Source organism: Amblyomma mixtum, chromosome 5, assembly GCF_055824585.1.
Source record: "Amblyomma mixtum isolate Tamu chromosome 5, ASM5582458v1, whole genome shotgun sequence".
NCBI lineage: Eukaryota > Metazoa > Arthropoda > Arachnida > Ixodida > Ixodidae > Amblyomma > Amblyomma mixtum.
Genome location: NC_143016.1, coordinates 63856012 through 63880855, shown reverse-complemented (window position 1 = coordinate 63880855; position 24844 = coordinate 63856012). Strand labels below are relative to the sequence as shown.

Below are 24844 nucleotides of genomic sequence, written 5' to 3'. Positions count from 1 at the left end.
ACGGGCCTAATGTCATCTCGGTGGACACCCGAACCGCACCGTACAGGAAGGGAGGAACGCCACCACCCGTTCAGCGCGATGCCTTGCCATTTGAACGCAAGGTTTTTTGAGGAAAGGAAATGGCGCAGTAATTCTCTGCCATCTCGGTGGACACCCGAACCGCACCGTAATGGAAGGGAGGAAATTGGTCGAATTGGGGAATCGAACCAGGGTCTCCGGAGTGCGAGCCGATCGCGCTAACCACTCCGCCATGCCAGCTCGATGGTTTGGAATGAACAATGGCGTGTCTAGTGAATACGGTGTCTTCCTTTACTCCCATCTTTCTCTCTTCCCTTACGGCGAGGTTCAGATGTCCACCAAGATGTCCACCGAGATATGCGAGACAGATTCATTTCCTTTCCTCAAAAACCACTTTACCGACGAGCAAAGTGTAGAGCCGAACGGGCGATGGCGTTCTGTGGACTCCCTGGCAGCGTTGCAAGACGCTGTCGCGTTCCACTCTTAAAGGCGAGGCTTAAGATCTTAACCACACATCAGTGACACAAGCAGCGACACCTCAGCGCACTTTAGTTCAGCGAAGTGTCCCCTGAATTTTTGAAGCGAAAAGTTTCACTACTCGCACAGCAGCCGCGCTTCGCGTGAGCCGTCGGAGCCAAGATTTGCCACTTGGCGCATGCGCGAAACCGAGAGACGAGAGTAAAAAAAAAAAAATGAATGAAATAAAATAGCAGAAATACAAAAATAAATAAAAGACAAACAGTGCGCCAGGAAACACTCGTATCTCGGTAGACACCTGGACCGCGCTGTAAGGGAAAGAAATTGAAAAGAAAATTGAGTTTAAGGAAAGGAAACGACGCCTGTCTCTCTCTCGAACCGCGCCGTAAGGGCCTTAAGGAAAATGAAATGAAAATTTGGTTTTAAGGTAAGGAAATGCCTGTCTCTCGTATCTTGGTGTACACCCTAAAGGAATGGACACCACAGTACATGTGTCTAAAGCAACATTCTAAGATAGCACCGTATTCGCTACATGCGCGTCTCCTACTCCGCCTCCGTACAGGCAGTGTGCGGACGGCCGAACGCCTCCACCGTTATCGTGGTACTCCTAGTGCATTGTGCGCGAACTACGACAGCCATGACGTCAAACTAAACGTAACTGAACCTTTTCGATTGTATATCCAGGCTTAACCACAGCTAAGCCACTGCCAATTTTTTTTATTACCATACCATTGGTTATGGTGCTCGGTTGCTGACCCGAAAGACGCCGATTCGATCCCGGCAGCGACGGTCGAATTTCGATGGCGGCGAAATTGTAGAGGCCCGTGCACTGTCCGATGTCAGTGCACGTTAAAGAACCCCAGGTGGTCGAAATTCTCGGAGCCCTTCACTATGGCGTTCCTCATAGCCGGAGTCACTTTGGGACTTTAAACCCTTATAAACCATAAACTATCATGGAGAGCGTCCGAGAGGCATAGCTGAATGCGTTTGGCGGCGTCTTACGACCACCCGTCCACGATACTTAATCTCTTGCTTTACGGTAGGGTGTCCACCCACTGTGAGTCTGCCGCCGCGCCTTTCAATACAATTACTTTAAACCCTTACGCGGACGCGGAGGCGCACAGAGGGTCACAGAGGCATTTCTTAAACCAAGGTTACACGAGGTGCATGCACTGACTGCGTGCACGGCAAGGTCAGGGGTGGTATTCTGCCGGTGTCGCCTTTTGTGACATGTCGCATATGGGCGGGGCCTAAAAAAGTGCTTACAGATGCTCGAAGAAACGGAAAAAGCCGCCGGCACTTTCGTCTGCGGTGCATTCATTCACTCCGAGAAGCGACAATTTACCACTGCTGATTCACTAGCAGCAGTAGTTTCGTATCTTTTATAGCAAGAATATTTGCCATCACATGACGTCTAATGTTCAAAAAAACATTTTCAAATTTAATATAAACTCGCTTTACTTCATTTAAGTCTATAAAACACCGCGAAAAAGCTCCAAATCTATTTTTATTTCGTTCCGGAGAGTTGTGCTAGGTTTCGGCTGCGTTTCGGGTAGTTGCAGACGGTAGCAGTGTAGCTGGAGGTCCCATTAGGGTTGCGCGCTCCAGAATCTATGGAGGAAAAAAAACTTCTTCCTCCATGCCAGAATCGAGAGCGTATCTAAAAAACTAGGCTGAATTGCAGCTTAAGCTTTATCGTCGAAGCAAGGTAAGTCATAGCGAAAAGTAACAATACCAGTAGTTGCCGGTAAACATGCCGACCGGAATCGCAAGGACTGCTGAATTGGCTGAAGCGGGCGGCTCTCGCTTGAAAGGACGTCGCCATGTTTTCACGCCAAGGGCGCAAAAGCCGCAACTGCCGATTGCGTTCGTACGCTAACGGTAGCCCGTCGCCCGCGCGAATCGCTTCAGCGCATTCCGTTGTTCGACTAAGCGTAGTAAATTGGGGCGACGTCACGATGACGTAGCAGGAAGGCGGATCCGTGTCGTCACGCCGCCGTCACCGCGGCTCGAGCCAATCAGCGAAGAGCGAATGCGACATGTCGCAAAAGGCGACACCGGGAGAATACCGCCCCAGCTAATCACTGATAATCTACCTAATGGCGGCGGAATACGCGTAATCGACGACTAAAGATGTCCGAATGTGTCCCCCTCTGCGAAAGCGCAGTGTCCACAGAGGTCGAGTCCACTCATGCGGAGCCCTGCGCCGCAGGAAACGGGCACGCTACAGACTAAACGATTGGACAGACTTCTTGCTTGTAACTTCATGCGTCATTTACTCGCACCTGCAGCGAAGTGTGCGCTTGTTTCGATCGGAGGTCTACCGCTCAGCGTTGTCTAGGTGTGGTGCGATTACACTTTGCGTTCTTATGCATGGGTGATGTGGTTTGCATTCGATTTTTCCACAGCTTCAGCTCCGCCAGAGGCAGAGGCGTGGATGCGCGAAACTCGAGTGTAGCTACTACGCGTGAGATAGCGATAGAAAGAGGCCTATCGGGCAGCAAGGCTTCGAGACATATCAACGATGCTGCTTGACATAAAAACGGAATATCGAGCTAGCGCTATCTTACGTGCCGACGATCAGTTCGCCATGAGGTGCGTGGCCAATCAATTTTTCTCCATGTGTGATCTGTGCGGGCGAGTGTAGTTTGTGAGAGGTCGGTTGGAAGTTCCTGACCGTGACGAGAATCGCCTTCATCCGGAAAGAGATACTTTCGATGCTTTCGCACTGTGCCCTGTCTGCTGATAGCCACTGATAGAGCGCGATTGGCGTTTCGTGCCTGCCTGTAGCACTTTGGAATACTTCCGAGTATCCAAGGGACATTAGCCTGCTAGACTGTATTAAACGCCTGGCGTTACCTAGACGCAATGCAGAAAGACGACTACGCAACGTCGTCGGCAGTTTCAGCGTCGTGGTGCACATCACTTCTGCCCATGTTTACATTCTGTGTTCTTATCATTTCGCCTATAATGTTTGGGACTTAAAAGCGCAAAGGAAGTCTTTTTAATTGTCTCGGTCTACGTCGATGTCAATGTACTCGCCAATTACGAAGTTCTTATAATTTGTTTTGATTGGATACGTGATAGTACACTTGTTTCTTCCCTTTTAAACTTACTTGACTGAACTATACTTGAATGCGCACTTGTATACTTGACGTATGCGCTCCACTCCGGTAAAAATCCCAAACTTGACAGTATGTTCAAATAGACAAAAACTAATAAAGGCGTCGGCAAATGATCAAAACGTATTAGGAGATTTTTGTGGAAGTCATAAGATCTTGCCAGCATGAATGGAATAAGCTTTACATTATTGGTTAAACGAACAATTCTGAAGTTCTGATTCGCTACAGAAAATCGTACAAAACAAAGCAAAGCACCAACTGCAGTGAACCTTTGATACTATCTATATACAGCGGTAAATCGTACATCGATACACGCAATCCAGACGCTTTTGGTTGGTTTGGTTTATGGGGTTTAACGTCCCGAAGCGACTCAGACTATGAGGGACGCCGCAGGGAAGGGCTCCGGAAATTTCGACCACCTGTTGTTCTTTGTGCGCCTGCGCCAGGTAATCGAAATTTTCGGAGCCCTTCCCTGCGGCGTCCCTCATAGCCTGACTTGCTTTGGGACGTTAAACCCCAATAAACCAATAAACCAACCAACCAACCATATACTAAACCAAACAAAAACGTTTGGACTGCGTGTACATTTTTAAATTGATGCTATCGAATTTGTTTGCGAATGTGGGGATGCTGCGACTGCCCCGTTTGCAGCGACCGAGTGAAGTGTATTGTTGTCTAAAGGCCTACCTAACTAAAGGTATTGCTGTTCCTTAAAACTGCTTATATCGTGGGGCGCCGCTGTCTTTCGAAATTATTTGTTGCGCACATTATGCAAGAATGCTGAATTCATCGAGAGTTGTCATCTGAAGGTGCTAGCACGTGCCTAACTGTTATGAGAGCATAAAAGTGCTGATAATAATTGACAAGCCGTGGAGAAAATGGAGAATGAAAGTTCTAGATATGATTATGTCTAGCTTCGGTTCATTACTTGCGCAGTGTCTGAGCTGGAGGAGCGGATCCAGGCCATCCGGGACCGCTTCGAGAAGGAGCTCCGAAGGGAGGAGGCATCGCAGGCCTCGCCCCGGAAGCACTTCAGGCCCCGCTGGGCCCACTACACCGCCTGCAGCTTCCTTCGGAGCTGCTTGCAGCAGGACCCGAGCCTGCAGCCGACCGTTCGTAATGCCCTGAGTTGGGCCTGTAGACTCCATTTCTGCTATTTTGAGATTACAACTATAGTAGGATACAACTTAAAAAAACAGCAGCTGTTAACACTGGGCCGCGAACCGCGGCGTCTTGTATAACTCCGCTGGCCAATGGCAACAGTAAACGAAAGCTGCTTTTTAATGCTTGACTGCATCAAACAATCCATGTAGTAAAATTATAGAGCTCATAATTTTTTTCTTGTGATAAGCTTCTTGTTTAGGTAACAAGAAACGTTTAAGCAGCGGACTACTATTTCGTCGTGGAGGAATTCTGTGCGCCGAGGCTGAATGTGGGCGGAGCTTCACTGCAGACTTAAGTTGTATCCGACTATAGAATGTTTTCGCCGGCACAAGACGCAATGTTTTCAGGCGTTCAACCTAAACAATGCATTTTGATATCGAAGAAACGTGTCTGCATGTGCGGGACGTAGCTTTAAAGCGGTAGCATTAAAAGCTTCATTGGGAGACAAAAGTGTCCGTCATAAAATTCTCTGGTTGGCTGGAGGGAAGTGACGTCACCAGACGAAAGCAACGTCACTTCCGATAAAGTCATCAGCAGCTTCTAATGCTATCGCATTGCCAACATATAAAGAAATTAGATGCCCCTGTGAGTTTTTTCTTTCCACCAGTCATTTATGAGGTGCGATCAAGAATCGAACTGAGAACGTGCAATTGCCCAGTCTACTGCTGTGCACTGTTCAGCGCCCACTGTTAAGCGCAAAAGTAAATTTATCGGGTGTGTACCTACACTGTAGTGCACCAGGGAACCTTTTCGTGCGGTAATGGCTGGCAAGTACTTTATTGGGTTTAAGTTGAAACCGCTTCATTAGCATCCATGTTTCTGCCCCATAGATGAACACCGGTAGGATACAGCTGTTACATGCTTTCCTGTTGAAGGATATTGGTAAACTACCATTCATGGTCCGAGAATACCTGGCAAATGCGCTCCACCCTATTCTTCTAGTTATTAAAGCCAAAATTAAAGCAGAAGCATTAGGTGGCTGTGTCTTGCTGGAAGTTGGTAACCTAAAGGTAACCTAAAGTTGGTAACCTGTGACATCACTAGGAATGTGACGTCATCGATCTATGACGTCTAGAATCATGTAAGACACGAGAATAATAATAAAAAAAATGGCTGAGGCTTAACTTGGTTAAGCCTGGAGAATGCGAAGCATCATAGTGTCGCGTAATTTGGAGGCGCACAACCACAGCGACGGCGCGAGGTGGGCCCCCGTTTCTCCACTGTCGTGACGTCATCGTGTCACGTGGTGCGACGTCATTTTCTCCACTGTCGTGACGTCATCGTGTCACGTGGTGTGACGTCATGTATCACGTGATTTGGAGGCGCACAACCACAGCGACGGCGCGCGGTGGGCCCCCGTTTCTCTACTGTCGTGACGTCATCGTGTCACGTGGTGTGACGTCATGTATCACGTGATTTGGAGGCGCATAACCACGGTGAAGGGCTGAAGTGATAGCTAAAGTAGTATGCTTCGCATAAAAGAAAGCTGCGGCCTTTGTGGGCATTGAACCCGGGCCGCCGGCGTGCTAGACGTCGTGACAGAATTGCTGCCATGTGCAGACATGAGAGAGGAGGAATGATTGAAAGAGACGCGCTATGGGAGCGCTGCGCAAGACCACCGAAGCGACAACGCTGGTTTGAGCAACAGATATCGCAGGTGTAGACGAAATCCCAGCGATGTCATCACTGGTTGACCTTAATGTAGTGGCAGTGTTCTCGGACACATTCACCAAAATTTGGAGCAAACGTTCGTCATACAGCGCGACGGGAAGTGTCAGCATTGCTATTTTCATATAGCTTACGTGTTTAGTTAAGTTTGAAGCTAGCTTTCGACAGCGGTTAGGACTATTGACATATGCACCTTTAGTTGCATGCTTTCTGGGACTACATATACCCTTAAGCTGTGGTTGAGGTGTCCACCGAGATGTCGATATTTGAGAGCTACTGCGCCCTGTCCTCAAAAACTTTTCCTTTCGTCTAAGCACATGTTTTCGCATTCCTCTACGTAAGCAGACTTGCTTTTTTGTGCTTTTTTGTTTTTGAGGAAAGGAAATGGCGCAGTAATTGTCTCACATCTCGATCGACGCCCGAACCCCGCCGTTATGGAAGGGATAAAGGAGGGAGTGAAAGAACAAAGAGGTGCTGTAGTGGAGGTCTCTGGAATAATTTCGACCACCTGGGGATCTTTACCGCGCACTGACATTGCACAGCCCACGGGTGCCTTTGCGTTCCGCCTCCATCGAAACGCGGCCACCGCGGCCGGGTTCGAGACCGGGAACTTTGGCTCAGTAGCCGAGCGAAGTGCCCTGACAATTTTTCACCCTTGTGATCCATATGTGCGGTCACTACATGGCCGAAGTAAAGGTATTCCCTTAACATTTCCAGCGCCTCGCTACCAATCGTAAACTACTGTTCCCTTCCGAGACTGTTCAACATTTAGTTGTTTTTTTTGCGTTACAATTTTAGACCCCCCTTCTTCTTTGCCTGTCTTAGTCATTGATCATGCTTTGCAATTGATCCCCTTAGTGACTTAGCAAGACAATGTCATCAGGGAATCGCAGGTTATCAATATATTCTCCATTAATTCTTATCCTAAGCTGTTCCCAACTCAGACCTGTGAAGACCTCCTCAAACAGGCAGGGGATAGCATTGGAGAGATAGTGTATTCCCTGCCGGAGATGAATTATAGCGCTGTTTTTATGGAGGGCTACGGCGGCTGTGCAGCCGTTGTAGATATATTCAGTACTTTTAAACCCCTACGTCCTGAATCCGTTGTGCCTGCATGACTGGCGACGTTTCGACCGGATGAAATGCTTTCGCGTAATCTGTGAACGTTTTTGTGATCTGTCATGGCTATAAACTAGTGTAATTAGGTATATGGGAGGTTGCGTAGAGCTAGTACTGACCAATGGGGGGCCAAATCCAGTTTAGGTGAGGGAGTGCTTTTCGGCTCTGGTGAGATCAGGCTGCACCCCAGGCCTGGTTGTGCAATTCAATCGACACGCGGAAATATTTTTCATCCGGTGGAGAGTTGTCGGCATCGGGATTTGAACCGCTGTCCTTTTGCACGCGAGGTGGATGCTCTATACCTACGCCAACGCTTCTGTCTGAAAGGTATTGCATGAAATAGCTTACTTATTGGCTTGCCTAAGTTCGTGCCTGCTCTTGTTCTGCCTTGTTACATGCATGGTGCGGCGATTAAAAGTTTACGGGATGCAAGAGTAATAAATACCTCTCGAGTGGGTTGCAAGAGTCGTCAGAATCTGCAATTTTTGGTTTGTCCGTGTTTATTTCTTAATATGACACGTGTATAAACATATTTCTACAATAAAGTTGGTAGTTGTGTATTAGCATTAGTGTTTTTTTTTTCGTGTTGTTTGCTGCTCTTCTTGCGCAGAATTAATTTAACGATTCGACGGGATTGGATGCGTTTGAAAATGTTTACATTTGCTAATGCTTGCAGTTGTACAATTCGCAATACCCGGTCGCGGCGGCTGAATTTCGATGAAGGCGAAATTCTAGAGGCCCGTGTGCTGTGCGATGTCAGTGCACGTTAAAGAACCCCAGGCGGTCGAAATTTCCGGAGCCCTTCACTACGGCGTCCCTCATAGCCTGAGTTGCTTCCGGACGTTAAACCCCAATAAACGAAACCAAACCTTATTTTTCAGTGGGGATCCGAGTCTGCCGGTTTGCCAGCCCCCTGCGCAGACATCCCCCAACCCGTCGCCAGGACCACTGACAGCTCCGTCGGCGCATCGGTCTCCACGCAGCCGGAGAGGTATCCGGTAAGGAGTGCTGAGGAGGCCGACGACGATCCGGCAACGAGTCCTCACGAGTCCGACGACGACGTGTTGGTGCTCTACGAGGTCTCGCCACAGCGGCGCCAGAAGCGCACAAAGAATCGAGAGGCGGTGAAGGTTAGGATTCAGCGCGGCTTTTTTGGCGTCACGTACGCATAGGCGATGTGTAACGTGCGCGGTATAATGGCCACTATACTCCTGCAGTGACGGCGTGCAGGTGCTGTGGGGTCCTAAAACCAGTAGCCCGCCGTTCGTCTTTGTGTCCACGCCCGCGGCCTATCTGATCTGCGGTATCGTAGGAGGCTTAGCACCAACCGAACTACGCTGGGTGCACGCTGCAGAGGGAAAATGCTAGCGTGAAACTGGAGGCAGACATTCACGGCGCAAGGGTAGGCAGGAAAAGGAAAATAGCACACTCCACTCTCCTGTGCGCACTTTCTGGTTTCGCACAGTATTTCGGACAGCTTCTTTTGATATGCAAGACTTTCGCTTATTTATTAGCGATTATAGGGTCATTCGCCTGTTTGCATGGATCTCGTTGCCGACCCGGCAGCATGAAAGCCCTTATGGAGGTATATTGAATCTGATAAAGAGAAAACGCCAAAACGCAACAGCTGTAGATCCCGGTGGTGCCCCTCTGTTTAGTTCAGAACATAAAGACCACCGGAAACACTTTCTGTGCCTTTTATTCGGCACGCCTAACTAGTAAAATGTGTCCTAGGTTCGCGAGCACAGGGCCTATATAATATGGCGCAAAGTGTTTTTGAAGACTTTTATACCCTATGGCCGCAAGAATGTGTGTGCACAGGTCTCTCAAAATTAATAGCGCAATGTTCATGGTACCATCCGTTTGTGTCTTATGGGTAACAGGGGTGATTAAAGGAATTAAAGGAGAAAATTTTTGTTTCATTCCCCCCCCCCCCCCTCCTCCATGTTTGTAAGAGAATCACTGCCCCCCCCCCCCCCCCTCCCTCTTAAGCCTGTGTCAGCACGCGAAAGCGCGGCGTATGTGATGCAGCTGAAGACGTGATCCTCTGGATTTTATTTTGTTCGTTTATCGCCATGCCTCTGCGTCTGCATAGCTGGACAGCGTTGCGGAATGGATAATGCATTCCGCTACAGGGCGAGAATGTATTTTGACGGTGTGAGCCGTTTACGGGACCCCGTCTCGAGTGGTCGTTTAACTAAAGCTCGTCGTAGTAGTAGTAGAGTTTGTAGAAATCGGCAAGTCAAAGAAAGCGCCCAACCAAGAAAGAGAAAAGACAGATGACTTAGCTTGGCTTACCGGGGCTATATTGATACGCTTGGGCGTCAAGCTAAGGCAAGCCAAGCCACGTTCTTTTCTTGATACGATTAGGCGTCAAGCCAAGGCAAGCTAAGAGCCACGCCAAGAAACAGAGAGGGAGATAATAACAAATGTAGTAGAAAGAAGCGAAAGTAGAAGAAAGTTGTGGTTGTTGTTGGCCTCATAAAATGACACATACCAACAAGGGGGATTGGCCATAACCAGGCGGTGACTGCCAGTTTTGCAAATTGCATCCGGCAAACATGGTATCAAAAGAATTTGCCGGGCTAGTTAGCTCATTTCTGAATTAAAGATTTAACTACGCGAGAGAGTTAGGACACCAGGGAGACACATTCACGACACCAGGCGGACACCAGGGACGCACATTCATGCGCTTCTAAGTGTCGTGAATGTGTCTCCCTGGTGTCCTAACCCTTTCGCGCAGTTAATCTTTAATTCAAACATGGTATAATCTTAAAAATTTGAGGAGCTCAATTTCCGTGACCGAGCTGAGGGCGGTAACGGGGCCTAGTAAGCTTAAATTAGTAGGTAGTGAGAAAACGTAAAAAAATATAGGAGTAGAAAAAAAAAGAGGACTAAAATAATGGATAAAAGGGGCATAAGGAATGCTTATTGTGATTCTAGAAGAAATATTTGAACGGCGGAGCAAACATTCCCGTCGGTATATCCAAGCATACAAGCGCAAAGGGATAGAACAACCTCAGAAGATAGGCGCAAACTGAGTTTCTTGAATGGAACTTCTAACAGTCGCCTCCCTAGCAATGAGTAGCTATGGCAATAGTGAAGAAAGTGATCTTCTGCTTCCGGCTCAGCACAATACGGCCAAAATGGGATCAAAACCAGGCCCGTAGAGGTAAAAATTTAGTTGCTGCACATGGCAACGTAGTCTCTTGAAGGATGCTTCGCGTTCGCGAGACCGCCAAGCTTTGCTCCTCCGAGGGAGCAGGAGGCGTTGAAAGCAACAGTCAAAGGAGAACGGCTAAGTTTTTGGGCTCCAGCATCTAGCTCCTCCATCTCAACACACTCAACCGTTGCACCGGTCGAGTCTTCTGGGGCATGGGTTGGAGACGGGCACTTCTTTTTTTTGCGTTTTCGCTGAAGCCAGAGAAGACCTCGCAACACTCTGAGCGGGGGCTGCAACAGGATCCACTTACGACAACAGAAAGGCATTGGTCTTTAGTAGAAAAGAGGACATCTGTGACGCCGTGAACTGCGAGATACAGTCTGTGATGACTTCCACTAAACGGTCCATGACCTTTGCCATAGGACCCAGGAACGGTCGACGCCTGCTATAAGGAGCGTTTGCCGCTTTGTTCTTGAGTTGTATCCGACAATAGTGCGTTCCAGTACGGAGCACAATAATGTTTTTTTTTTCTTTCAGAGGCAGAAGGGACAGGTTGTTATGGCGGGCATGAATATAGGACTAAGTAAATGAAACAGCGCCGGTGTTTTCCGTTGACAAAGGGCAGAGGAACATCCGCTATACAATGGCTTCTAGATTGCCCTTTTTTCTTCGGTGATCTTTGGATTTTTCGTTCATGTGTCATGCTGTGGAAGCTGCAATGCGATGCCGTATATGAATTGCTGTTCATCTTGATCACCAAACTCAGACCAAACCAACCAAACCATCAGATTAATGCATTTAGAAGCGGTAAATGCTTTACCATATCCATTGATCTGCAGCATGCATAGCCGCGTGCAAACAGCGGCACTTATTGCATTGCTAATGAAGAAATATAGTGTTACGCAGACTGCGAGTACTCATTCCAGAGAGCGATGATAAAAAAAAGCATGACTTAGTTGGCTTCAGAGCACATTCTAGATAGTTAACTACAATATTTCCGCATAAGCCTTCGCGAATCGGTTGCGAAATGCAATGTTTACTGCCCCTGAGCCCGATAAGTCGTCGCTTCAGGGTCCATACAATGTAAACTCATCTTCAAATTGCCCGTACAGTTTTAGAATTTTGCAGGAACTCTCAGAAGGAAGTCACTGTGCTTCAAACTAACCTGACGACTGTGTCTGATTGTGTCTTTCACTATTTTTTCTTTGATACAGAGCCCATTCAAGGTGGCTGCGGGGCCTTCAGGGGGGCACGCCGATGCTGAGGTGAGTACTTATACCTGCTTTGTCGTTAGCAACGCTACAGCTTGCCCTTTACTTATTCCGTAGCACTGTGCCGCCAGTGGTTTTTGTAGTTTGTAGTTTGCGTGGCCGAAATCCCTTGCTTATGAAAGAATTTTGTTCCGTTTCTGGAGTAAATGTGACTCGTTATGAAAGTTTTATGTCATGGAACTTTCAGAAGGAAGGCACTGTGCTTTAAACTAACCTGACTTGTGTCCTTCGCTATTTTCTCTTCTTCGATACAGCGCCCCTTCATTGCGACTGCGGGGCCTTCAGGGGGGCACAACTGTTCTGAGGTGAGTACTTCTGCCTACTTTGTCGTTAGCAACACTACAGCTTGCCCTTTGCTTATTGCGCAGCACTGTACCGCCAATGGTTTTTGTCGTTTGTAGTTTGCGTCGCTGAAATCCCTTGCTTATGAAAGAATTTTGTTCCGTTTCTGGAGTAAATGTGACTCATTGTGAAAGTTTTATGTTGTAAGGGTCTGCATGAACTGAATATGTCTATTTCTCGTTTTATGTTGCAAGGATCTACATGAACTGAATATGTCTGTTTCGCATGGAACTTTCAGAAAGAAGTCACTGTGCTTCAAACTAACCTGACATGTGTTTCGCTATTTTCTCTTTGATACAGCGCCAATTCATGGCGACTGCGGTGTCTCCAGGGGGGCACACCGTTGCTGAGGTGAGTACTTCTAGCAGCTTTGTCGTTAGCAACACTACAGCTTGCCCTTTACTTATTACGCAGCACTGTGCCGCCGGTGGTTTTTGTAGTTTGTAGTTTGCGTCGTCGAAATCCCTTGCTTATGAAAAAATTTTGTTCCGTTTCTGGAGTAAATGTGACTCGTTGTGAAAATTTTATGTTGCAAGGGTCTACATGAACTGAATATGTCAGTTTAGCCTGGAACTTTCAGAAGGAAGGCACTGTGCTTTAAACTAACCTGACTTGTGTTCTTCGCTATTTTCTTTTCTTTGATACAGCGCCCCTTCATGGCGACTGCGGGGCCTTCAGGGGGGCACACCGTTGCTGAGGTGAGTACTTCTGCCTACTTCGTCGTTAGCAACAATACAGCTTGCGCTTTGCTTATTACGCAGCAACGTACCGCCAGGGGTTTTTGTCGTTTGTAGTTTGCGTCGCTGAAATCCCTTGCTTATGAAAGAATTTTGTTCCGTTTCTGGAGTAAATGTGACTCGTTGTGAAAGTTTTATGTTGCAAGGATCTACATGAACTGAATATGTCTATTATTCGTTTTATGTTGCAAGGATCTACATGAACTGAATATGTCTGTTTCGCATGGAACTTTCAGAAGGAAGGCACTGTGCTTTAAACTAACCTGACTTGTGTCCTTCGCTATTTTCTCTTCTTTGATACAGTGCCCCTTCATTTCGACTGCGGGGCCTTCAACGGGGCACACTCTTGCTGAGGTGAGTACTTCTGCCTACTTTGTCGTTAGCAACACTACAGCTTGCCCTCTACTTATTACGCAGCACTGTGCCGCCAGTGGTTTTTGTAGTTTGTAGTTTGCGTGGCCGAAATCCCTTGCTTATGAAATAATTTTGTTCTGTTTCTGGAGTAAATGTGACTCGTTGTGAAAGTCTTATGTTGCAAGGGTCTACGTGAACTGAATATGTCTGTTTCGTATGGAACTTTCAGAAAGAAGTCACTGTGCTTCAAACTAACCTGACTTGTGTTTCGCTATTTTCTCTTCTTTGATACAGCGCCCCTTCATGGCGACTGCGGGGCCTTCAGGGGGGCACACCGTTGCTGAGGTGAGTACTTCTGCCTACTTTGTCGTTAGCAACAATACAGCTTGCCCTTTGCTTATTACGCAGCACCGTACCGCCAGTGGTTTTTGTAGTTTGTAGTTTGCGTGGCCGAAATCCCTTGCTTATGAAATAATTTTGTTCTGTTTCTGGAGTAAATGTGACTCGTTGTGAATGTCTTATGTTGCAAGGGTCTACATGAACTGAATATGTCAGTTTAGCATGGAACTTTCAGAAGGAAGGCATGTGCTTTGAACTACCTGACTTGTGTCCTTCGCTATTTTCTCTTCTTTGATACAGCGCCCCTTCATGGCGACTGCGGGGCCTTCAGGGGGGCACACCGTTGCTGAGGTGAGTACTTCTGCCTACTTTGTCGTTAGCAACAATACAGCTTGCCCTTTGCTTATTACGCAGCACCGTACCGCCAGTGGTTTTTGTAGTTTGTAGTTTGCGTGGCCGAAATCCCTTGCTTATGAAATAATTTTGTTCTGTTTCTGGAGTAAATGTGACTCGTTGTGAAAGTCTTATGTTGCAGGGGTCTACGTGAAATGAATATGTCTGTTTCGCATGGAACTTTCAGAAAGAAGTCACTGTGCTTCAAACTAAACTGACTTGTGTCCTTCGCTATTTTCTCTTCTTTGATATAGTGCCCCTTCATTTCGACTGCGGGGCCTTCAGGGGAACACACTTTTGCTGAGGTGAGTACTTCTGCCTACTTAGTCGTTAGCAACACTACAGCTTGCCCTTTGCTTATTACGCAGCACTGTACCGCCGGTGGTTTTTGTCGTTTGTAGTTTGCATCGCTGAAATCGCTTCCTTATGAAAGAATTTTGTTCCGTTTCTGGAGTAAATGTGACTCGTTGTGAAAGTTTTATGTTGCAAGGGTCTACATGAACTGAATATGTCAGTTTAGCATGGAACTTTCAGAAGGAAGGCATGTGCTTTGAACTACCTGACTTGTGTCCTTCGCTATTTTCTCTTCTTTGATACAGCGCCAATTCATGGCGACTGCGGTGTCTCCAGGGGGGCGCACCGTTGCTGAGGTGAGTACTTCTACCTGCTTGGTCGTTAGCAACACTACAGCTTGCCCTTTACTTATTACGCAGCAATGTGCCGCCAGTGGGTTTTTGTAGTTTGTAGTTTGCGTGGCCGAAATGCCTTGCTTATGAAAGAATTTTGTTCCGTTTCTGGAGTAAATGTGACTCGTTGTGAAAGTTTTATGTTGCAAGGGTCTACATGAAGTGAATATGTCAGTTTAGCATGGAACTTTCAGAAGGAAGGCATGTGCTTTGAACTACCTGACTTGTGTCCTTCGCTATTTTCTCTTCTTTGATACAGCGCCAATTCATGGCGACTGCGGTGTCTCCAGGGGGGCGCACCGTTGCTGAGGTGAGTACTTCTACCTGCTTGGTCGTTAGCAACACTACAGCTTGACCTTTACTTATTACGCAGCAATGTGCCGCCAGTGGGTTTTTGTAGTTTGTAGTTTGCGTGGCCGAAATGCCTTGCTTATGAAAGAATTTTGTTCCGTTTCTGGAGTAAATGTGACTCGTTGAGAAAGTTTTATGTTGCAAGGGTCTACATGAACTGAATATGTCAGTTTAGCATGGAACTTTCAGAAGGAAGGCATGTGCTTTGAACTACCTGACTTGTGTCCTTCGCTATTTTCTCTTCTTTGATACAGCGCCAATTCATGGCGACTGCGGTGTCTCCAGGGGGGCACACCGTTGCTGAGGTGAGTACTTCTACCTGCTTGGTCGTTAGCAACACTACAGCTTGCCCTTTACTTATTAAGCAGCAATGTGCCGCCAGTGGGTTTTTGTAGTTTGTAGTTTGCGTGGCCGAAATGCCTTGTTTATGAAAGAATTTTGTTCCGTTTCTGGAGTAAATGTGACTCGTTGTGAAAGTTTTATGTTGCAAGGGTCTACATCAACTGAATATGTCAGTTTAGCATGGAACTTTCAGAAGGAAGGCATGTGCTTTGAACTACCTGACTTGTGTCCTTCGCTATTTTCTCTTCTTTGATACAGCGCCAATTCATGGCGACTGCGGTGTCTCCAGGGGGGCGCCCCGTTGCTGAGGTGAGTACTTCTACCTGCTTGGTCGTTAGCAACACTACAGCTTGACCTTTACTTATTACGCAGCAATGTGCCGCCAGTGGGTTTTTGTAGTTTGTAGTTTGCGTGGCCGAAATGCCTTGCTTATGAAAGAATTTTGTTCCGTTTCTGGAGTAAATGTGACTCGTTGTGAAAGTTTTATGTTGCAAGGGTCTACATGAACTGAATATGTCAGTTTAGCATGGAACTTTCAGAAGGAAGGCATGTGCTTTGAACTACCTGACTTGTGTCCTTCGCTATTTTCTCTTCTTTGATACAGCGCCAATTCATGGCGACTGCGGTGTCTCCAGGGGGGCGCACCGTTGCTGAGGTGAGTACTTCTACCTGCTTTGCCATTAGCAACACTACAGCTTGCCCTTTACTTCTTACGCAGCAATGTGCCGCCAGTGGGTTTTTGTAGTTTGTAGGTTGCGTCGCCGAAATCCCTTGCTTTTGAAAGAATTTTGTTCCGCTTCTGGAGTAAATGTGACTCGTTGTGAAAGTTTTATGTTGTTAAGGTCTGCATGAACTGAACATGTCATTTTAGCATGGATGGTGTACTGTACCAGAAAGCGTTTATTTTGACGCCATCTACCTTGTCGTCCAAGTAAAGACGTACGCGATAGTGCACACCACTCGAAAGAGCGCATACAGACTCTCCACGCCCACGTTGAGTCTGTTGTCTCACGTGGTCTCCTTATTTGGTAGGGTTGCCACATTTAACACGCCTTGACAACATAAAATGATGCATTACAAGTTAAACACGGCGTCAGGCTTTGAATTCAAAGCTTTCCTAGAGTATACTTGCGACTTTTGTGCGGCGTTAATTCTTTGAGTCTTTGAGACATGAAAATCTTCGTGTCAGCGCTGTTAAAAATTTGAAATTGAAAATTGAATTTTGAGGAAAGGAAACGACACAGTAAATTGTCTCACATTTCGCTGGACACCGGAACCGCGCCTAAGGGAAGGGAACCGCGCCGTAATGGAAGGGAGGAGGGTGGGAGTGAAAAAAGAAACAGAGAAAGTGGTGCCGCAGCCGTGGGATCTGGAATAGTTTAGACCATCTGGTGCTCGTTAACGTGCACTTACGTCGCACAGCACACCGGCGCCTTTGCGTGGCCGCCGCGGCCGGGTTCGCACCCAGGAACTCCGGTTCAGTAGCCGAGCGCTGTAAGCACTGAGCCATCGCGGTGGGTGTGTCAGGGCTGTTGTGGCTTTGTTTCTGTCGTGTATGTACGCCCGATGAACTTGACAAAGCACCTGAGGTTATGACTGAATATGTGGGTGGACTGCTTAGAATTTCACGAGAATGCAGATCAGGCGTGTTATGGCTGCATATGTCCTTGTGTGCATGTACTTATGTCACCGCTATGTGGTCACTATAGGGCTCAGTAATAGAGGATGCCGGCATATGCCACGGCTGATTTGCAATAGTTTTCTGAAGGGAGTCCGAGGGATTACGCAGAATGCCACTGAGTGCTTAAAGGGCAACTGCACCACTTTTTGAGAATTCCGCGATATTGATGGATTCAAATCTATATTGGCTGTAGGTAAAGCGCAAAAAGTATTTTCGCGCTAGCATTTAAAATAGTGACGTAACCAACGATTGAATTTTAGGCTTCTCAAAGCATCGAAAAAGTGTGGGCAAGTTCGGTGCGACGTCACGGAAGGTAAGATTTCAAATTACCGTTGCCGTCAACCACATCCTTCCGTGCCTCAATTGATGCTGCCAGACAACTCTCGGCTGGCTTTGCCTTCAGTGGCGCTGGTTTTTTCCTTTAAAGCAAGCGTATATGCGTTGGAAATGTACCAGTTCTTTCGATGACGCCATCATTCGCCCCCCCATTAGTAGCTGTATGCTGCAGAGAAGCTTTTAGGTCGTGGTGATTTTGATCGGAGATTACGTCACCATTTCAAATCCTAGTCCAAAAGGAGGTCGCATGCTTTACCTTCAAGTTTCACACATTCAACGCATTTATGCTCGTTGATTTCTTTAACCTATACAGTTCCCCTTTAAGTGCACACTGATGTAAAGTATTCAGGCAGACATGGGACAGTCCACGTGCTCCGTGAAGGAGGCGGTGGCGGTGGTTTTTCGAACCAGCTCCAACGACCACGATTCGAACAGTGTACGAGAGACGCTCGCACGCGCCATTTTTGTCGCCCCATAAACGAGAACAGCATGGACGAGAGCGAGGAATGCGGATCTTTGCTTCTCTAGCGGTGTAGGCTTCCGGTACTCTTAGTCGTGAAGGTGCCGGAGCTAGATCACACAGCAGAGAAGATCGGTTTTCATGCGTGGAGCAATAACAGAACACCAGAAAGAATTATATGGTAGGTAATCAATCTTTACACTGTAAGAAGCTGAAAAAATTGTGGTGTGTTCATTTAAATTGATGCGGATGAAATACGATAGCATTCTTCCTCCACTTGCCAATCTATTCTTATTAATGAGTTCGCATTAGAAGTGTCTGTGCAAGCGGAAGTGGCGACTGCCTTCAGGCTTGACGTGCTGAAAACCTTGTGACGTCATCAGAACCTACTCTCTATCGCAGGTGGCAACGTGCCCACAGGACTGTGAGCAACTTGCTGTGAGCAAATGCGTGGCAGGTGGCAGTTAAATTAATGACTGGTCGCGAGAAGTTGCGCGCGGAGAAAAACACCTTGCTGTCACGAGCTCCACCTGTGGCTGTGTTTGAAAGAGCCACCTGCTGGGGCAGTGGCGCCTCGCTTAAAGGGCAACTGTATAGGTTTTAGAAATTGACGAGATTATAGGGGTCAAATATGTGAAACTTGCGCATAAAGCATGCGAAGTCCATTTGGGTTAGCATTTGAAATGGTGACGTAATCGCCGATTAAAATCGCGACGGCCTTCAAGCTTCTCCGCAGCACAAAACACCAAGGTGTGTGTGTGTGTGGGGGGGGGGGGGGTGCCGAATGACGTCATCGAAGGTATCTGTACATTTTCAACGCACAAACGCCTGCTTTGAAGGAAAAAGCAACGCCACAGAAGGCAAAGCCCGCTCAGCGGTGTTTGACAGCATCCAACGAGGCATGGCAGGGTGTGGCTGACGGCAGCGGTAATTTGAAATCATACCTTCCGTGGCATCAAACTGAACTTCCCCGCACTTCTCTAGTGAGTTGAGGAGAAGCTCAAAACTCAATCGTTGATTACGTCACTATTTTGAATCCTGGTGCAAAAATTCTTGGCATGCTTCACCTACAGCCTATATAGATTTGAATCCTTGAATATTTCGAAATTCTCAAAAAGTTATGCAGCTGCCTTTTAACTGCTGCACCGCTGCACCAGGAGTGGTATGGGGACTCTCACTGACCCATGAATGTAAAGTGGTGAATGACCAATTCTACATATATGGACATTAATCCATAAACCCTATCACGCCATACCCTTAAGGCTGATCTATGCCAGAGTCAGGAGCAACTGAAAATGCTAACGCAATCGAAGGATACACTCCAGGACTGCCTAAGGATTTTTTTTCTCTCATTAGATGCCATTTGTGTCAGCTCCGGTTGTTTGCTAACTCTAGCTGTGATAGCTAGGTGCCATTTGTGTCAGCTCCCGTTGTTTGCTAACTCTAGCTGTGATAGCTCTTTAAAACGCCACAATGATTGATCGCGGCGTCCTCGCACTGCTACCGGGTGCAGCGGTTAAACGATGCCCCACTGCTCCGGCAGGGGGCTGTTTCAAACGCAGCCACTGGTGAGGCTCTCGAGACCCAGGTTACTCTCACCGAGCAATGCGGAGACGGCGTAGCTCCCGCAAGCCTCATTTTTGCACATACAGATATTCGGGTGGCTGTCTATCTTGCACGTGGGCCTCCTGCGGTCGCAGTCATTTTCTTCTCAGTCATTGTCATTTTTACTGAGTTATTCTTAATCTGGCGTCTCCCTGCCTTCCTCTACAAGTGGACAGGGGCGGGGGAGCGGAGAGAAGACGGTTGGCGGGGGAGAGAGAGGGAAATCCTGCTAAACGGTATACTGGCCACGGTTGGCAAGTGTAGGATTCACACAAAGCTCGACGCCTATGCCTACGCCAGACAGGTTTCGCCGTCATGGCTCTAGAAATTAGGAAGTTAAGCAGGAGGAAAATTAGTTCCCAAAACATTGGGTCGTGTGCTACTTGCCGAGGCGCGCTATAGAGCCGATGAAGCCGTGCGTACCCATACCTAGAAAGGTTGGCAGATAATTTCCAGAAACAATGCGCCCCCTTTGAAGCGGGAAAGAAATCAATAGGTCACGTGGCCCCATACTGCTCGGCCATCTCCCGGCCTGCCCTTACGAGGTCGCTGCCTGTGCCTCTTCGCTTCAGGCTCGGAGCAAACACACAGGACTGGCGGACGCCACGAAGGGACGTAGATTTGATCTGGTGGCTGTTCTGCGCATATTCGCTGTGCTTAGTGTCGACGCAATGATTGTGACAGGAAGCAAACTGTAAGGCACATAGGCTTTTAAAAGCTGCGTCGGCACATTTTTTTTTTTTTGTTGAATAAAGTCTGTGGATAAATTTGTACTCTCGCAAGCCTGTGAATCACAAAAAGCGTCCGGCGTTAGCGTGTGGTGCGAAGGAGACGTCAAGGACTTGAAAAATTATAGACCGATCAGCTTACTGTCCGTTGCCTATACGGTATTTAGTAAGGTAATCACTAATAGTGTCAGGACAACCTTATACTTAAATCAACCAAATGATCAGGCAGGCTTTTGTAAAGGATACTCGACAATAGACCATTTTCGCGCTATCAATCATGTGATAGAGAAATGAGTAGAATATAACCAATACTTATATATAGCATTCATTGATTACGAGAAAGCACTTGACTCAGTGGAAACCTCAGCTGCCATGCAGGCATTGCAGAATCAGGATGTATATAGATGAGTGTTACCTGAAAGTATTGGAAGATATTTATTACGATTACACAGCTGCCACAGTCGTCCATAAAGTCAGGAATAAAATTCCAATAAGGAAAGGTGTCAGATAGGGAGACACAATCTCGAAAATGCTATTCACCGCCTTTTTACAGGAGGTATTCCGGGGCCTGAAATGAGAACAGTTTGGGATAAAAGTTAATGAAGAATACCTAACCACTCTGTGAATTGTTGATCACATTGCCTTGCTAAGTCACTCAGGACATGAACTGCAAATCATGGTCATTGAGTTAGGCAGGCAGAGCAGAACGGTGGGGATAAAAACTAACATGCAGAAAACCAAAGTAATGTTCAACAGTCTAGCAAGGGAACAGCAGTTCGCAATTGGTAGCGAGGTGCTGGAAGCATTAAGAGATTATGTCTACTTAGGGCAGGTAGTGACTGCTGATCCGCATCATGAGAGGGAACCAACTAGAAGAATAAGAATGGAGAGGAGCGCATATGGCAGGTTCTCTAAGTTTATTAACGGCAGTTTACCAATATCTCTCAAGAGAAAAGTATACAACTGTATCTTACCGATACTCACCTATGGGGCAGAAACGTGGAGGCTAGCAAGGATGGTTCAGCTTTAGCTAAGGACAACGCAGCGAGCCATGGAAAAAAAAATGATAGCTGTAACATTAAGAGGTCGGAAGCGAGCGGAGCGGGTGAGGGAACAAACGCGGGTTTATGTCATCCTAGTAGAAATCAAGAGGAAGAAATGGGATTGGGCAGGGCAGGTAATGCGAAGGCAAAATAACCGCTGGTCCTTAAGGGTAACGGAGTGGATTCCAAGAGAAGGCAAGCGTAGCAGGGGGCGGCAGAAAGTTAGCTGGGCGGATGAGATTACGAAGTCTGCGGGGATACGGTAGCCGCTACCGGCAACGGACTGGGTTAGTTGGACAGACATGGGAGAGGCCTTTGCCCTGCAGTGGGCGTAGTCAGGCTAATGATGATGTGAAGCCTCGGTTGTCAAGAGGCGAAGCAGAAAGAGGATAATCCCCTCTGCACTTTCGAGAGACGAGGGAGGTGGAGGATAGTGGGAGGAAGAAGAAGAAAGAGGGCGAGATGTGACGGTTGTCGGTAGGAATGCAGCGGTCGCCGATCAGAGTCAAGGGGTGGGGAGAGAGGAGTAACGGGTACTGCGTATCACAGGGTGAGTGATCAACCCGACCACGCCGTCTGCTCGCACTGTCTAAACCCATTACCGGCAGCTGCTGCTCCGTCCGGGGGGAACATTAATGCTAACGCATACTTTGCCGCATTATTCGCTTTGATGATCTGGCGGTGAGCTGCGCTTATGGAGGATGGAGGTTTCACCCACCATGGCTTTACGCAGAGAAAATTTATTTTCTTCAAACAGATAACGTCGCCATTTTCGCGAAGTGACACTCTTACTACACTCAAAAACTACTACTATTGTCAAAAGTGTTGAGCTCGAGTGGTTTGCTTTTGAGCCACAGGTGCTACAGGAGACCCACTACTCAGAACTCCAAACTTCGGAGGAGAGAGGGCGGGAGTTCCTCTCCGTTCAAGATATCTGGAGTGCTGGTGACGCATAACAAGCCGCACAGCACGACCCAGAATGGGACCCCTTGGGCCTTTTACTTTTGAGAAAAGGTGCCCGTGACGAAAACTATCGACATCCCTTTTTGATTTACTGAAGACGAATATGAGCGAAGGAGCGTACGAGATTACACCGCCCCGCCGCGGTGGCTCAATGGTTACGGCGCTCGGCTACTGACCGGAAAGACGCGGGTTCGATCCCGGTCACGGCGGCTGAGTTTCGATGGAGGCGGAACTCTAGAAGCCCGTGCACTGTGCGATGTCAGTGCACGTTAAAGAACCCCAGAAGGTCGAAATTTCCGAAGCCCTTCACTACGGCATCCCTCATAGCCTGAGTTGCTTCGGGACGTTAAACCCCAATAAACCAATAAACCAAACCAGATTTACACCGGCCGCACGTGCACAACAGTCGTCCTGCTTGTAACCATATGCTTATATACATCCCTCAACCCATCTGTTGCATTGATGAGAATATAGCTGAGAAGCAACCCAGTGCAACAGACAGTGTAATTGCGAGTGCTTCCTGCAATCACAACCTAGAAAAACATCTTAACTGCGAAGTTAATGCACTATCATCTTCTTTTCTAACGTAAATTTAACCTTGCAGGCGCTCCCCGCAATTGCAGGGCAGAAAGCACCCGCAATGTTATATTTACCTTAGAAAGAAAGAAGACAGTGCGTGAATTTCGCACTAAAGGTGTATTTTCTAGGTGTTGTTTAGATTTTTTATTGTTTCTAGTGCCTGCCTTCGTAGTGCACGATATGCATCGCAGTTCTGTGGTGTACATAATGCCCAGAACAAAACATGAGGCGCTGTCAAAATGGTGTGGTCTGATTGGCGCTCTAATGCATCTGGAGGTGAACCACAACCGTGCCATTGCTTGAGCAGTGACGCGATGCTAACTTCCAGCACAGAAACCGGCTCCCTTGCCCCTCTTATGCATGGCTGAAGTCGCACCGTTAAACGTTGCAGCCAAATTGCATGGTCATAAGCAGTGCGTAGCACTCGCAAACGTAGCGAAAGAGTAAGCTGTCTCGACTTTGTTTTGGCTTCTCCTTTGCGTTGTCATGACGCAGTTCTGCAGTCATTTTTGGCCGGAGGGCGAAGGAGAGGATTTCAACGTCTACACTTAGTTGCGCCACTGCCCAGGAGAGTGGCGCTGCTTTGGAAGCCGAAGTGATGCTCTAGAAGTCGAAGGAGGGCGGAGGAGGTATTTCGAGTTGTGGGCGACAGAGAGCTTTGTTTCGCGCCCCAGGTTCAGGTCGCTGGCTCAAACTGATGGGTAGAAGCTGCAGCTCGGCGCTGTGTGGTGGTTATACCCAACACGCGGGGGATGTGGGCCACCAGAATAGAAGTGGCGAAAGCTAACTGCCGATTTCAGTCGACGATCCGAAGCATCGCCTCAAATCGGGCGAGGAGCAGAAAACTCTCCAAGGTGCTGTGTAGTTGAAGTAGACAATAGAAAAACGAGCCACGCTCCGTGCAGTACAAGGCAAGGTGGGGTGATACAGGATGGAGTGCATTGCTCCACAGCCAAGCGTAAATTCTAATACGAAGTCGTATTGGCCTAACGTAATCTTTTATTTGCTGTAAGGTCTCGTATTAATCTTATAAGAGTTCTTATTAATCTAAGAGGGAGCAACAGGAACAATTAGAAACAAGAACAGCATTAACTTGTGGACGCGTCACCAAGTACTGCTGTCTTAAAATTAAAGAACATCACAGAAATACCTGCTCATTTTTATGCGACACACAATGAATATCTGGTCTATATTTATTTGCATAGCTTCACTAATCAACAAATCGCCACCATTCAAATGGCTGAGCTCTTCACGGGCTATTAAAGCCCAACTGAAGGCTAAGTGGAGAGGACTTCTAGTCTGTACGTCCTTAAGACGTCAGAATGTTCCAGAGTACGTTAGTGCCCACGTTCTTAAAATGGAGCCCTATCTCACGCTGATGGCACTGGAAATGTTAAACATCAGGAAATCTAGCATTTTATCAAATTCAAATTCTAATAGCCTATTTTCTAATCTACCGCTATTAGGTAATTAGTCTAATAAGAAATGCAGCAAATAGGAATAGTCTATCAGATTTTCTATTTAGTGCATTTCTTATTGGGCTGTTTACCAATTTTTCTCGATAAGCCAATAGACTATTAGTCCTGATATTGGAATTATCACTAGTATATGGACAATTGAAATAAAGGTTCCGAGACCAGATTGCCAGCTGAAACACGGTTTCCAATTCGTGGAGCGAGGAAACATGCTCCGGGACTCCCACTGAAATTCGCTACAAGTATCGTTCATTTGGTTTCCCCGTTCCTGTTGGGCATATAGAAATGAACCTTTTGTGACGGCACATTCGTAACGCATTTGTCATTCCAAGGCCCTTTCCTTAATCGGCGACGAGATGGTTCAGGATCCGTTCAGTCAAACTGTCTTCGTTTATTGACGAAGCCACTTTATCTGGCTTCGTTGGTGC

At 47.3% G+C, this 24844-nt stretch overlaps 1 protein-coding gene across 41 annotated transcripts in view; it reads left to right on the top strand.

The window, feature by feature from the left end:
- The window catches only part of LOC149342439 (uncharacterized), a 138837-nt gene that overhangs the window by 2288 nt on the left and 111705 nt on the right, over nucleotides 1-24844 (top strand). For 5 of the 41 annotated variants that reach the window (XR_016283036.1, XM_089544756.1, XM_089544796.1 and 2 more), the window contains 15 exons: nucleotides 4554-4729; nucleotides 8450-8698; nucleotides 11946-11996; nucleotides 12257-12307; nucleotides 12645-12695; nucleotides 12992-13042; nucleotides 13385-13435; nucleotides 13730-13780; nucleotides 14075-14125; nucleotides 14422-14472; nucleotides 14767-14817; nucleotides 15113-15163; nucleotides 15459-15509; nucleotides 15805-15855; nucleotides 16151-16201. Coding sequence is in view for 40 of the 41 variants with exons in the window: in XM_089544756.1 (XP_089400882.1) it covers nucleotides 4554-4729; nucleotides 8450-8698; nucleotides 11946-11996; nucleotides 12257-12307; nucleotides 12645-12695; nucleotides 12992-13042; nucleotides 13385-13435; nucleotides 13730-13780; nucleotides 14075-14125; nucleotides 14422-14472; nucleotides 14767-14817; nucleotides 15113-15163; nucleotides 15459-15509; nucleotides 15805-15855; nucleotides 16151-16201 (1088 nt within the window). In the remaining variant the exon portion in view is untranslated. Of the gene's footprint in view, nucleotides 1-4553; nucleotides 4730-8449; nucleotides 8699-11945; nucleotides 11997-12256; nucleotides 12308-12644; nucleotides 12696-12991; nucleotides 13043-13384; nucleotides 13436-13729; nucleotides 13781-14074; nucleotides 14126-14421; nucleotides 14473-14766; nucleotides 14818-15112; nucleotides 15164-15458; nucleotides 15510-15804; nucleotides 15856-16150; nucleotides 16202-24844 lie in introns of those variants that run through there. The other 36 variants (XM_089544764.1, XM_089544762.1, XM_089544763.1 and 33 more) reach the window with 36 other exon arrangements.